Below are 15,485 nucleotides of genomic sequence, written 5' to 3'. Positions count from 1 at the left end.
TGTTAAGGCTTCTGCGCGTTGTCATAGTGTTGTTGTTCTTGGAGATATAATGAAGGCATGCATTATAATGCATAATATGATTGTTGAGAATGAACGTGAAAGTGGAGTTTGGAATTGGAAAGGTCAGAGGAAAGAAACAATACCGCTCTTTTCGGGGAAGATGATGGTTTTCATTTTGTCTATCAGATGATTGAAGCAAGAAATAAGATCAGAAATGAAGTTACACATACTAATCTTCAAAAGGACTTAGTTGAACATGTTTTTAATTGGACTGGCATTGAAGAAACAGCAGATCCGGTACCAATTTATGATCCAAATTGGTCGGATCGGATGAGGGAGAAGGAGGCAAAAATTAAAATGGAAATGAAAATGTATTTCCTATGTATTTCCTAACGTGAACTATTAAGTTCCAACGTATTTCCTATGTATTTCCTATGTATTTCCTAACGTGAACTATTAAGTTCCAACGTATTTCCTATGTATTTCCTATGTATTTCCTAACGCGTGAACTATTAAGTTCCAACGTATTTCCTATGTATTTCCTATGTATTTCCCTAACGTGAACTATTAAGTTCCAACGTATTTCCTAATGTATTTCTAATGTATTTCCTATGTAGTTCCAACGTATTTAATCAGTTGTATTTTAATGAACTATATTACAATGTATTTTAATTTGATTGGTAATTGTATTTCTATGAAAATAATTATATTGGATGAGAACATACATAGTGCATTAATTAAAAAAAACAGTTAGATAAAAATACATAGTTCATTAATTAAAAATACAATGAAATTAAAATACATAGTGCATTAATTAAAAAGACAGTGAAATTAAAATACATAGTGCTTTAATTAAAATAAAATACTAGATAATTAAAATACATAAGCTTAGTTAGAGCTAGAACCACCTCTAGCCCTTCCCCATTCAGCACGTATTTCAGCTTGTTGTTGCTCGATTATAAAAGCGGTATCGGGATGGAGGACACTTGTATCGATTCGCTAAAATCTTAGCTTCATATTGCATCTTTTTGAAGCCGATTTTTTCCAATTGAACCTGATTTTTTTCTGCTTGAATCCGATTTTTTTTCTTCTCTTGCCATCACGGTTCTTTGACCATATGCAAGTTCCCTTTCCCTAAGTTCTAAGCATTTTTGTGTTTCATTTGCATCCTGTGCAAATGTATCCTCTAAACGTGTAAAGTAACCCTCCAACATACCAAATGATTTTTCTTGGTTCCTTTTGGACTTGGCTTTCTTCGATCCAAGAGGGCGGCTCCATTTCTTTTGGGACGCTCTATTTCTTGAGAACCCTCCAATTCAACTCCACCAACACTTGGTGAATTAGAAGTTGAATCTTCACCATCATTTTTTGCGACCTTTTCCCTTTGTGGGGAAGTTTGGCTTGACCTTGCCTCAAAAGCGTTACTCCACTTTGGATTATCCTTGAGTATAACGTAACAATGATCAAGTGAAAAAGCCGATTTTTCTTGTAGTTGGTGCGTCATCCTTGCCTCGGACAACTAAAAAAAAAAAATGGTGGTAATTAGACTAAAATAATCACTAGGACTAAGATAATTAAACTGCAATAATAATTAGACTAAGATAATAATTAGACTAAGACTAAAATGGAAATAATAAATACACTAAGATAATTAGGCGAAGGCGGAAATAATTAGACTAAGACTAAGATAATCAATAAATTCCAAATTGACAACGTTGTAATTACCCGGCTTTGTATTGTTGTACCACTTGCATGTCGAGCCTCCACCAAGATTCACAATTGCAACAAATTTGTTCATCATTTTTGAAATATATTTCCACCTTCCGCTAATTGAATCGGAGACCTATCCGACCCGTGCTTGATTGAACTTCGTTTGTTACACGATTCCAAAATCCTTTTGCATTTTGGAAAGCACCAACAATAGAGTCTTCACTAATTTTTATCCAAGCAAGACATAGAGCTTGATCATCGGACATGCTAAAGTGAGCTCGCTTTTGCTTGAGTGCTACCACTTGCTTGAGATGCTTGAGTTGATGCCATTTGATATTTGGTTTTTTTAAGAACTGATTTTAAAGAAGAAGAAATATGATATATGATTGTTGGAAGTGTGAGTTGAAATGAAACAAATGTTGTATATATACCAAAGTTTTTTATTTTGACCGTTTTTTGACCGTTCTGACTTTTTGACCGTTGGTAGCCGTTAGGACTCCGGACGGGATGTTGGATTCCGTCTGGTGAGTTTTGTAATCCAGACGGAATCCAACATCCCGTCCGAGGTTAACAAGTCAGTGATAAACTTCGGTGGTTGGTTTCACCTCGTTTTGAACTGGGGATAATTATCACCTTCATTATCACCCTCGCATTGCACGCCAGTTTTGGACCCAAGTAGGTGATAATTATCACTACCCCCTCTCTATCACCTGCATTGCAAATGCTCTTAGAGCATTTGCAATGCAAGTCATAACTATCACCCCCTCTATCACCGCCACCTCCTCACTTTTCACCCCCTCTATCACCAACCCGGTGATAAACAAGGTGAAGCTGTGCAATGCAAAGGTGATAAAAAACATCTCGGGACGGGATGTTAGATTCCGTCTGGAGTTTTTATAGCGAGGCGGAATGTAACATCCCGTCGATATTTTATGAGGCGGGATGTAACATCCCCGTCGATGGCTCAATACCAACAGACGAGCGGGCTCCATTTTCACTTCATTTCCAGCCAAAATTCGATTTTGTAGCCTCCATTCACAACCTTTGAACACAAATTTCCATTCATAATGACTTCTCCATCCCCAACCCATCCCCACCAAGCTCACCACATCAAGAGCATTCCGATGGTTTGGAAATGTCAAAATTTCCAAAAAAAGGGGCAAAGGGATCGTCGTCGAGAACGGCGTAATGTGGGCGAGGAGGACTAAATTGAACTTGGGTTTAATTTTCCACAGCGTTGTGAAATCGAGGACCACCCACCATTAAGCGTCAACATCGGTCCGACCGTAGCAAATCGAGTGGCGGAATCTCAAATAAGTTTGATTTTTTTTAAGTTAATTATTATTATTTATGTTAGTTTATATCAAGTTTGTTGTTGTTTGAATTTGTCGTATTATTATTTTAGTTTGAATTTGTATTAGTTTATATTAGTTTATTTTAGTTTGAATTTTTGTCGTATTATTTTAGTTTGAATTTGTATTAGTTTATATTAGTTTATTTTAGTTTGAATTTGTGCATTATTATTATTTTAGTTTGAATTTGTATTAGTTTATATTAGTTTATTTTAGTTTGAATTTGTCGTATTATTTTAGTTTGAATTTGTATTAGTTTATATTAGTTTATTTTAGTTTGAATTTGTTAGTATTATTTTAGTTTGAATTTGTATTAGTTTATATTAGTTTATTTTAGTTTGAATTTGTTCATTATTATTTTAGTTTGAATTTGTATTAGTTTATATTAGTTTATTTTAGTTTGAATTTGTCATTATTATTTTAGTTTGAATTTGTATTAGTTTATATTAGTTTATTTTAGTTTGAATTTTATATTAGCGTGTTTGTTGAATGTAGGAAGTACACTTATGGAAAGTCGTTGTGCACTTTCAAATGTTGTGTCGTGGTGGCGTTGTATGAAATCAAAAGCGGATCCTAATTTTGTCCACGATTACCCGATATTATATCCGCCACACCATTTGGGAGTTTTTAATTGTAATTTGGGACAAAATGATCGGCGTTGTTGTTTGGGATAGTTGGCGGTGGTGGCCAACTACCCACACATTTCATTTCCCATGGGGTGAGCTTGGGATTACCCCTCTTGATTTCACAATGCTCACGGGTATCCCAATTGGTTATGGAGATGCCGTTCCTTTTGATGAAACTTTAGAGGTTTTACTACGGTGATGAGTTTCTTTGAATGTTTTGATTTGGTTGAAGATGATGAGCAAGGCGAGTTTTTGAGATTATAAATTTTGGCGGTTTAAAGGAGGAGCTATAAATATGAGTTGGTTTCTGTGAGATATTTGAATAGACTCAAGGAGAAGCCGAAAGACTATCATATTGGTGAGGAGTCGATCCGCAGTATGTCGTGCCTTCCTCTTCTACTTTGTTGGTGCGGTATTATTTGGATATCTTGATAGTTATTTCGTATCGAATTGGATGGCTGCTGTCTCGGGCGTAGAGAGGATGTGGGATTATGGTAGGGTCAATCCATCTTAGCATACCTTTACCGTGGCTAGACCACATGAGTTGAGACGAAAGCCGCTTAAAGGCAATTTAATGCGGCTTTGTTTGGATTATACCGGTAAGTCTTATTTATTAAGTTATTGTTTCATTTCATTTATTTATCTAATTATTAATGTTGACATGTTTATATATATATTGATATTGTATTTTATCTATTGATGGCGGTATTGGTGGTACGAGCATTTTAGGTGTGATGCATCGTGTTGAAGAGGTTGGAAGAGGATGAGACTCATGACCCGATTCCGTATTCAAGCATGGGGGCTTCATCGTGAGGCGAGGGGGTATGGGGACCTATCACATAATATTCATAACACTCGTCGCCGGTGATTGAGCTTTTAGGAGCTAGTCGAATTGAGTGGCAACCACGGGCGAGTCCTTCATCTTTCGGACCCCTTATGCGGATATTCGGATGTTCGAGAACACCGAAAATAAAGTAGACTATCATATATGTGTCATAGAGCAAGGTTTTTCTTTCTCGGTGAATGATACTTATAGGGTCGATCCTTTGCATGGTACCTTTGGGGACGGATGTTGGCGGCAAGTATCACGGAGAGATTGTTATACCTACCCACCACCTATGGATATGCGATGACCTCGATATTCTTCTTTGTTCTTTCACACTATAGAGCAAACCCAAATGAGTGGCGGGACGACGCTTTCGACTTTTACGGTTTGACGACTATGACTTATATTGGAAGAGGGTTGGTCGAGGTCTCTTGCTAGGTGCGTTATACGGGGCACCAATTTTGAAGGGTTATACGGAGCATTGAGGCCGACATTCATTTCGGGAGGAGTGGAGTTGCCCGCGATCCGACCCGAGGTGTTTCATGATATTCAGATGCATGAAAAGAACTCCACGGATATTTGATGATGATGACCTTTGGCATTGGAGCATGATTACTTCGGGGCAAGATATGAGAATACCTATTCCACCGTAGATGCCGCGATGGTAGCAGATTTGTCGATCTGATTCGAAGCGGTTAGCGAGGTTAGTATGATTTGAATTTATTTATGATTTGTTATTATTAGTATTCACTATAACCCCTAACTTGCATTTGTTTTGTTAAACGGGATGAAGAAAAAGGTCGAGCTCCTTAACTACAGCTCTCTCACTTATGCCATATCGTGAGTCCTTCATGGAGTCCTCTCGTCGCAGTTTTGAGTACTTACAAGAAGAGCGTGTCGAACTTTGGAGCTTGAGAGGCGTGTGCAAGAGTTGGAGAATCTTTGGAAGTGGAGTACCTCAAGCTCAAGCTCAACGGAGAGGGCGACAACGGCGTAGGGGAGAGCTCTTGACCGGGGCCTTCGTAGGGGGAGGAGGTCTCGATGGAGATTTTTTTGTAGTTTGTAATAAGCGTAGCGCCATTACTTGTCTTATGGCGTTTGGGATTGTTGTTTGTAATGAATTTTTGATTAGCGAGGTTTTCTTTGATGAGTTTTGGATATGAATATGTCATTAAACAAAGGAGGTTATGTCAATTTTTTAAGAAATTATAAGTTAGTTTTTTTACCGAAGTTTACGTGTTAGACTTGGGTGTTGTTCATGATTGTTGTTTGTCTTCTTTATTATTTTCAAAGTATATTAGCAGGTTTTTTATATGAATATGTCAATAAAACAAATGAGGTTATGGCCAAAAAATTAAAACTTATAAGTTAGTATGTTTCCAAAAATGGAACATTCGTTTAATTTCGTTTCACATTTGTTTCACTAATTTCTGTCATTGTTGAAGCAACAAATTTTTAGTTTGGAATATCACTCATTTTGCAGGTGTGGTTTGGTCGACGGAGGGTTCGGCGGGGTATAGTGTATGGGGATACGGGGCGGAATGTAACATCGATGCGGTTTTTAGGACCGAGGCGGAATGTAACATCCCGTCACGGTTTTAAGCCCTCCTTCTGCGCATTTTACTATTCCAAACAATGCAATTATGGATGGTGGCCCATTTGGAATTATTGAGGGTACATGGATAGACATTTGGATACAATGTGTTGTCACTTGGAGAGTGAACAAAAATCTAATAAAATGTGTTGTCAATTGGTAAGTGGACCAAAATCAAAGTATCACATGTGACCTTATCATATGTGACCTTACCTTTCATATTTCGTTTTACTCTTCTATCTTTTATATCAAACAAACAACATAGCCATCTTCTTCCCCACAACCAAGCTAAAAATAGGAAAAATGTCTAGAGAAGAAAGAATTACATATAACCAAAGGTTATGGGGAGGATCTAGTAGTAATAGTTAGTCTTACGGTTTCAAGATTAGTCTTACGGTATACTGGCGAAGATGACTACATGGAAAAGAGTAAGAGATGAGCATAATGATATGATGAGGTGAAGGAGGAGGAGGAGGTTGCAGTTATTATCCCTTCTTTGGGGCATTAATGACTCAAGCAGCCATTGAAATTGAAGATGTGGATCTGAGACAAAAAGCGGTGGATAAATGCGAGGCGAGAGTACACGTTTAGAGATGGTGGTGATTTCGGTAAACAAAAGATAATGAGGGATTACTTCACAACACCTTGTAGGTGGCCTCCTCATAAGTTTAGGCGAAGGTGCAGGGATGACAAGAGAGCTTTTTATGTATATGTTGCATCTTTGTTGCATCATTAAACGATTACTTTAAAGACAAGGTGGATGGATTGGGTCGGCAAGCAATTTACGGGTTACAAAGGGACTAGCTGCCGGTTGCACAATTAGTTGGTTGTTCTTCGATTCAACGGATGAGTATTTACAAATTGGAGATTCCACAACAAATGTATCTATGAAGCGTTGGTGCAAGGCAATTATCACGGCGTTTGAGGAAGAGTACTTGAGGCGACCAAGAAGCGCATTTGCTAGGATATTAGCTGAAAATGCAGCAAAGGGTTTTTCAGAATGCTTGGATCAAATTGTATGCATTGGGTGTGGAAGAATTGCCCAAGTGGATGGGCTGGAACACATGTAGGGTACAAGAAGGAACCAACTTTGATACTTGAAGCCGTTCTTGGACAAACATTGTTGGATCGGCATTGCTTCTTGGCCTACCGAGGTTAGATAATGACATTGCGTGCTTCATCGTTCTCATGTTTTGAATCATTAGAGCAAGGTGAGGCTCTCTAACATTGCATTTAATGTGAATGGTAATGACTATGATATGGGATATTATCTTGGCGATGGTATTTACCCAAAATGGGGCACATTTGTTCAAGCCATTCGTTATCCAAGAAATAAGCATGAAAAGATCTTTACTCAGCGTCAAGAAGCTGCAAGAAAGGATGTTGAAAGGGCGTTTGGAGTTTTGCGAGCACGATGGCATATTGTTAAGGCTTAGCGCGTTGTCATAGTGTTGTTGTTCTTGGAGATATAATGAAGGCATGCATTATAATGCATAATATGATTGTTGAGAATGAGCGTGAAAGTGGAGTTTGGAATTGGAAAGGTCGGAGGAAAGAAACAATACAAAGCTCTTCGGGGAAGATGATGGTTTTCATTTTGTCTATCGGATGATTGAAGCAAGAAATAAGATCAGAAATGAAGTTACACATACTAATCTTCAAAAGGACTTAGTTGAACATGTTTTTAATTGGTGGCATTGAAGAAACAAGCAGATCCGGTACCAATTTATGATCCAAATTGGTGGGATCGGATGAGGGAGAAGGAGGCGAAAATTAAAATGGAAATGAAAATGTATTTCCTATGTATTTCCTAAGCGTGAACTATTAAGTTCAAGCGTATTTCCTATGTATTTCCTATGTATTTCCTAGCGTGAACTATTAAGTTCCAGCGTATTTCCTATGTATTTCCTATGTATTTCCTAGCGTGAACTATTAAGTTCCAGCGTATTTCCTATGTATTTCCTATGTATTTCCTAGCGTGAACTATTAAGTTGTATTTCCTAATGTATTTCCTAATGTATTTCCTATGTAGTTCCAACGTATTTAATCAGTTGTATTTTAATGAACTATATTACAATGTATTTTAATTTGATTGGTAATTGTATTTCTATGAAAATAATTATATTGGATGAGAACATACATAGTGCATTAATTAAAAAAACAGTTAGATAAAAATACATAGTTCATTAATTAAAAATACAATGAAATTAAAATACATAGTGCATTAATTAAAAACATAGTGAAATTAAAATACATAGTGCTTTAATTAAAATAAAATACTAGATAATTAAAATACATAAGCTTAGTTAGAGCTAGAACCACCTCTAGCCCTTCCCCATTCAAAGACGTATTTCAGCTTGTTGTTGCTCGATTATAAAAGCGGTATCGGGATGGAGGACACTTGTATCGGTCGCTAAAATCTTAGCTTCATATTGCATCTTTTGAAGCCGATTTTTTCCAATTGAACCTGATTTTTTCTGCTTGAATCGATTTTTTTCTTCTCTTGCCATCACAGTTCTTTGACCATATGCAAGTTCCCTTTCCCTAAGTTCTAAGCATTTTTGTGTTTCATTTGCATCCTGTGCAAATGTATCCTCTAAACGATGTAAAGTAACCCTCCAACATACCAAATGATTTTTTCTTGGTTCCTTTTGGACTTGGCTTTCTTGATCCAAGAGGGCGGCTCCATTTCTTTGGGACGCTCTATTTCTTGAGAACCCTCAATTCAACTCCACCAACACTTGGTGAATTAGAAGTTGAATCTTCACCATCATTTTTGCGACCTTTTCCCTTTGTGGGGCTGGCTTGACCTTGCCTCAAAAGCGTTACTCCACTTTGGATTATCCTTGAGTATAGCGTAACAATGATCAAGTGAAAAAGCCGATTTTTCTTGTAGTTGGTACGTCATCCTTGCCTCGGACAACTAAAAAAAAAAAATGGTGGTAATTAGACTAAAATAATCACTAGGACTAAGATAATTAAACTGCAATAATAATTAGACTAAGATAATAATTAGACTAAGACTAAAATGGAAATAATAAATACACTAAGATAATTAGGCGAAGGCGGAAATAATTAGACTAAGACTAAGATAATCAATAAATTCCAAATTGACAACGTTGTAATTACCGGCTTTGTATTGTTGTACCACTTGCATGTCGAGCCTCCACGCATTCACAATTGCAACAAATTTGTTCATCATTTTTTGAAATATATTTCCACCTTCCGCTAATTGAATCGGAGACCTATCCGACCACGTGCTTGATTGAACTTCGTTTGTTACACGATTCCAAAATCCTTTTGCATTTTGGAAAGCACCAACAATAGAGTCTTCACTAATTTTTATCCAAGCAAGACATAGAGCTTGATCATCGGACATGCTAAAGTGAGCTCTCGCTTTTGCTTGAGTGCTACCACTTGCTTGAGATGCTTGAGTTGATGCCATTTGATATTTGGTTTTTAAGAACTGATTTTAAAGAAGAAGAAATATGATATATGATTGTTGGAAGTGTGAGTTGAAATGAAACAAATGTTGTATATATACCAAAGTTTTTTATTTTGACCGTTTTTGACCCGTTCGACTTTTTGACCGTTGGTAGCCGTTAGGACTCGGACGGGATGTTGGATTCCGTCGGTGAGTTTTGTAATCAGACGGAATCCAACATCCGTCCGAAGTTAACAAGTCGATGATAAACTTCGGTGGTTGGTTTCACCTCGTTTTGAACTGGGGATAATTATCACCTTCATTATCACCCTGCATTGCACAGCAGTTTTGGACCCAAGTAGGTGATAATTATCACTACCCCCTCTCTATCACCTGCATTGCAAATGCTCTAAAGGACCTTCGGGTTGACCAAGTGACGTGGCAGCGCCTTTCATTTGGAGCCACAAATGCAAAAAAGACCGCCATTACAATTTGCAAAGTTGCAATGCAAAGTACAATGCAATGATGGTCTCAGTGAAGAGGTAGCCATTTGGTGGATTAGTTCTGTAACAAGGAGATTATAGATAGATTATTGGGTTTTCTGCAAATAGATGGACTTGTATGAATGGGTAAGAAATGAGGTTGAATTTAGACTATTTGAATGTGATTGGAATGCGGGTGAGTTTGGGCTGTATAAAAGGTTATTGGCGCTTAGTGGTTCTTCACACTTCTTCAAACCAAGTTCTTTCAATTCCTTCTTTATATGAGCCCTAACACAAACAAGTTTCTGTCTCCCTCCAAAAACCCAAATTCTATTGAACTTCTAGCTATGGATTTTGCTGCCAAGATGAAGATGCCTTATACAGATCCTCCAATGATAACCGATTCACGAGAAAATGAAGAGTAAATATGTGGGCTATAATAAGATGACTCTGTTTGGTCGTGTTCTGGATGGAAGGCTGAATATGAGCACAATCAAATCAACTCTTGAAAAAGCATGGTACCCTTTTAAGATTGAAGACATGGTTTTGTACAAAAGGTGAAATATTTCAAATCAGGATGGAGTCTCAGGAACATGCGGCTACACTTCTGCTGGGGCATCCTTGGATTGTAGCTCAACACATTTTTCAGATTATACCATGGATGGAATTTTATGAAACCAAGGAGTTAAATTTCTCAAAATTTTATGTGTGGATGCATTTACATAACTATCATGATGTTTATTTGGACAAGGAGATTATTGAGGGTAACCTGGTTGAATCTGGTTATTTTGATATGTCTAATATCAAATTTCTAGAGATTTATCCTAAGACTAAAACACAACCTAGTTGTGTTTGAGTTAAAGTGTTGCTTGATGTTCACGAACCAATTCCACCTGGCTTTCTTATACCGGAATCCATTGATGGGGTAAATTTGGATGTCTTTTGTCTTTGAGTATCTCGGTTTTCTTTTTTAAGTGTGGCCTCATAGGACATCATTTTGCAGCTTGTAATGTAACAGAAGAAAGTCATGGGAATGAAATTCGAGTTTCACCAGGAGGACAAAGGTTTCAGTTCTACTCTTCCAAAACTCGTGTTGTTCCAAAACTCATTGGAGACCGATTTGTATTTGGGTTCTCGTTGTTGTTTGGTACTGATCTTAACCAACCACTTCTTTCGATGATTACAAATGTGGCTGATTCTTTGGTGAATTCGAAGCGAATGAACACAACTGCTGAACCTTTAAAAGGACCCATGATCATTGACATCTCGTCACCTCAACTGCATCATTGTTGGTCCTAGCAATGACCTTGGATGGCAAACTCCACATGATCACCTACCTCTAACAATTGGAAGCGCACAACCCCGGGTAAATTTGGGGTTTTCAACTCAAATGGATTTCCAGAATTTTCATCCCTTACATGAACTGGAATGCCCGTCTGGATTTGCCAAGATTTCAACTGATCCTAAGAAGCTCCATTTCATAGATTTGTCGCAGCTACAAGATCGCCGGCTGTTCAAAGGAGGAATACTCTTATAAAAGGCAAGAAATATCGCAAGGGTAGCATAAAGGTGCGATGAAACAAGACAGGGGAGAATGTCAATGAAATGGTCGAAAGTTTCTTTGAGGAAGATAGAGAAGCTAGAAGAACCTGTTCATAATGACCATGAGGTGGCTGCTGTGCATCCTAACATACTGCAGAAGAATTCAGCTGGGAAAGGAAAAAAAAATCAGTTGGTTAAGGGTTCTGGCCGTAAGCAGACCCCAATGATTCCATGAGTCTACTAGATTGGAATAGTCGAAGGAGTGGCCGACCTTCGATGATGGAGGAGCTAAAACAAAAAATCAAGGATGTCAGGCCTATATTTATGTTTGTTATGGAAACTAAGTGTTCTGTAAATAAAGGAGTCAAGTTAATTAAAAGATTAGGGGATTTCGAGTCTTTTGTAGTACCAAGCCAAGGTTTGTCTGGTGGCTTGTGGATCTTTTGGGAAATAAGTGTGGTTGTCGAAGTAATTATGTCCGACTCATGGTTCATTCACTGTGAAAGTGAATGGAGTAAACTAATGTTTCATTTTGTCATGTGTTTATGGAAACTCTAAGTCTTGCATTCGACGATTACAGTGGTCTGTTCTTACTATGTTTAAACCCACAAATGATGAATCATGGTTGCTCATAGGAGATTTTAATGAAATAACATGTCCCGAAGAAAAATGTGGGGGAAAACTTTTTAATTATTCCAAAGTTAGGACTTTCTTGGATATGATTGATGATTGTAAGTTGTTTGATTTGGGATTTGTGGGTAGTATTTACACCTGGACGAATAGGCAGAATGGGCGTCACAGAATATGGGAACGAATTGATAGAATGATGGCAAATGAAGGTTGGCATTCAAGATTCTCTGATTGTAGAGTTCGGCATGATTTGGCCACCAGTTCTGATCATAAGTTTATGATTTTAAAGTTGATACAAGCCAGGGTAATGGTTAGACGGCCTTTCAGGTTTGAAATAATGTGGGCGTAACATGGTGGCTGTCAGGAACAGATAAAAGATGCTTTTCAGAATGAGTTGCGGGGTTCTCCTTCTTTTGTCTTATGTAAGAAGCTTCAAACCTGTCAAAAAAATTTAAAATGGCGGAATAAGCATGTATTTGGCGAGGTTGAACATAAGTTGGAGCTTGTTATACAGAGGCTGAGTGAGATTCAAAGTTTAATAGAGAATGACAATGAGACAGAGGAGTTATTCAGGGTAGAGAATGATTTGATACTGGAACATAATGATATCCTGGTACAGCAAGCAAATCATTGGGGGTAGAAAGCTTGTTTAGATTGGTTCCAATTTGGAGAGCAAAATACAAGGTTATACTATAACATGGTAAACTTTCGAAGACAACGAAATTATATACACTCAATCAAAGATAGAAATGGTGGAATTTTAACTGAAAGGAGACAGATAGGTGATAGGCTCAATGAATTTTTGGGGAGACAATGACTACTTCGGAACCTGATCTTATGCCACAGATTTTTAATGTTCAAGCTCCATGTCTTGATGAAGGTGAAAAATTCAATTTGTTAAGGGGAGTTGATAATGACGAGATTGTCGCTGCTCTGAAGCATATGAAGCCCTTTAAATCTCTAGGACCAGATGGATATCAGGCATTCTTTTTTCAACATTTCTGGAATTTGGTGGGTGATCAAGTAAGTGCAATAGTCAAGTCTTTCTTCCTCTCTAGCTCTTTCTCCTTGCAGCTAAATCATTCCTTCATTGCCTTAATACCAAAAATCATGAATCCTTCACTCCCGGAACATTTTCGACCAATCAATTTGACAAATGTGTTTTACAAAATTATCTCCAAGATTATGGTCAATCACTTGAGGCCTATCATTCAGAGAATTATTGGTCAGTTTCAGACTGCCTTCTTACCCAAGAGAAGTATTCATGACAATGTTTTGCTTGCAAATGAATTTTATCATAAGATAAGAGGACATGGGAATAGAAAAGCTAAATATTTTGCCTTAAAGATTGATATGCAGAAAGCCTATGATAAAATCGAATGGAGTTTTCTAAGAGTGATGCTGACCAAGTTTGAGTTTCCGGTGGACTGGATTAAAAAGATAATGTTTTGTGTTCAGAATGTTTCTTACTCTGTGCTACTAAATGGTGTTGCACATGGTTTTTTTAAGCCATCGCGAGGGTTAAGACAGGGTGATCCCCTTTCTCCCTACCTTTTTATATTGTGTTCAGAGCTTCTATCTTTGAATTTCTTAAAGCTGAACAGAGAAGGGCTTATACATGGTTGCAAATTGGGGAGATATTGTCAACCAGTGTCTCATTTAATGTATGCTGATGATCTTTTAGTGCTGGTTAAGTGTGGATTCAATGAGCATCATCAATTGAACAATCTGCTAAAGGAGTATTGCAGAGTGTCAGGCCAGACTATCAACAGAACCAAGTCGTAAATTATCCATCACCCCAAACTGCATAGAAGGTTTGTTTACTTTTTGCGAAGATGTTTCATGATGCCTTCTACTTCTGTCATGCCAATGTACTTGGGAGTACCAAATTTAACAGGGAAGGGTAGAGTTCAGAAGTTCAGTCCTATCCTGGAAAGATTTCAAAGAAAACTTGCAGGATAGAAAGCTAATTGTTTATCTAAGGCAGGCCGACTCACTCTGGTTAATTCAGTTTTATCTTCGCTGCCAACTCATGCTATGTCCTGTACAATTTTACCGCATTGGATATCTTGGATCGAATGGAGATTATCAGAAGATCTTTTTTATGGGGCCATACACCATCAACAAGGAAACTTCATTATTTCCCTTGGAAATTAGCATGTATGTCAAAGAATAATGGAGGGCTGGGCATAAAGGAGCTGCAGTTACAAAATTATGTTTTACTGGCCAAGAAATGTAGGGATTTACTGAATCCAACATCATTATGGGCTCATCAAATGAAACAGAGGTACTTTCACAACTCCAGTTTTTTGAAGGCGGAAGTCAAATCTACTTCATCAGTTATGTGGAAAAGGATTTGTGAAACACGAAACATTATTAATGTTGTATCGGTCTGGAAGCTTGGGACTGGTACCTATTAATGCATGGGAGGAAAAATGGATTCCACATTCGAGGATTTGGTCGAACTTCTTGGGAAATCAATTGACTATCCTTTTCACCTTGTTTCGACTTCATTGACATGGATACCAATACCTGGGATTGGGATAGGTTAAATGCATTTTGGCCTGTAGAATATGCAGAGAGAATTGCTCCGATGCCTATTACACCAAATGAAGAGGATACTTTGATCTGGAAATGGGAGGAAAATGGAGAATACTCGGTGAAGTCTGCATATAATAGTTGCATTCAGTTGATTACTGCAACAAATACATCGGTTCAGGATAACAATGTTTACAAACATGTTTGGAAGATGAAAGTATCATTCAAGCAAAGATTTTTCGTATGGCAATGCTTGCAAGGTGTCGTCCCAACAGCGGATATTTTGGTATCTCATCATTTTCATGTTTATCCAGAATGCACCCTGTGTGAGAGATTTCCTGAAACACAAATTCATGTTTTCTTTGAGTGTTCCTTTTCTAGAGCTATTTGGTGCGGAACAAATTTGAGTGGCCTTGTTTATCAGAGGAATATGAATAGTGGTAGCTTTAAGGAGCGGTTATCGTGCTTACTAAAAGATATAAGGTTTCAAGGTAAACGTCCTCATCCAGTTCGATACATCAACAGAGCCTCTAAACGCATACAGCTGGTTAAGGAAGTCATGTCCCGTCAGATGCATAAGGAAAAAATGATGGTTTATATTAAATGGTTCCCACCCAAAGACGGCCTTGTTAAACTGAATACAGATGGGGCTTCTATTGGGAACCCAGGATATGCAGGTGGAGGATGTATTCTCAGGGATTCAGCATGTAATTTTATAATGGGAGCATCAATTCCAATCTTTTTCGCAACCAACAATGAAG

At 37.7% G+C, this 15,485-nt stretch overlaps 1 protein-coding gene across 1 annotated transcript; it reads left to right on the top strand.

The window, feature by feature from the left end:
* The first annotated feature begins 11,608 nt into the window (after positions 1 to 11,608).
* Positions 11,609 to 12,826, top strand: LOC147509429 (uncharacterized). Its single transcript, XM_086597811.1, has 4 exons — positions 11,609 to 11,765; positions 11,918 to 12,024; positions 12,137 to 12,490; positions 12,551 to 12,826. Exons 1-4 carry the CDS (start codon positions 11,609 to 11,611, stop codon positions 12,824 to 12,826), a joined length of 894 nt encoding a protein of 297 aa, XP_086453937.1.
* Positions 12,827 to 15,485: the final 2,659 nt, after the last annotated feature.

Source organism: Coptis chinensis, chromosome 3 (genome assembly GCF_015680905.1).
Source record: "Coptis chinensis isolate HL-2020 chromosome 3, ASM1568090v1, whole genome shotgun sequence".
NCBI classification, from domain to species: Eukaryota; Viridiplantae; Streptophyta; class Magnoliopsida; order Ranunculales; family Ranunculaceae; genus Coptis; species Coptis chinensis.
The sequence above is the reverse complement of the archived record's forward strand: the minus strand, read 5'-3'. Positions and strand labels throughout refer to the sequence as shown.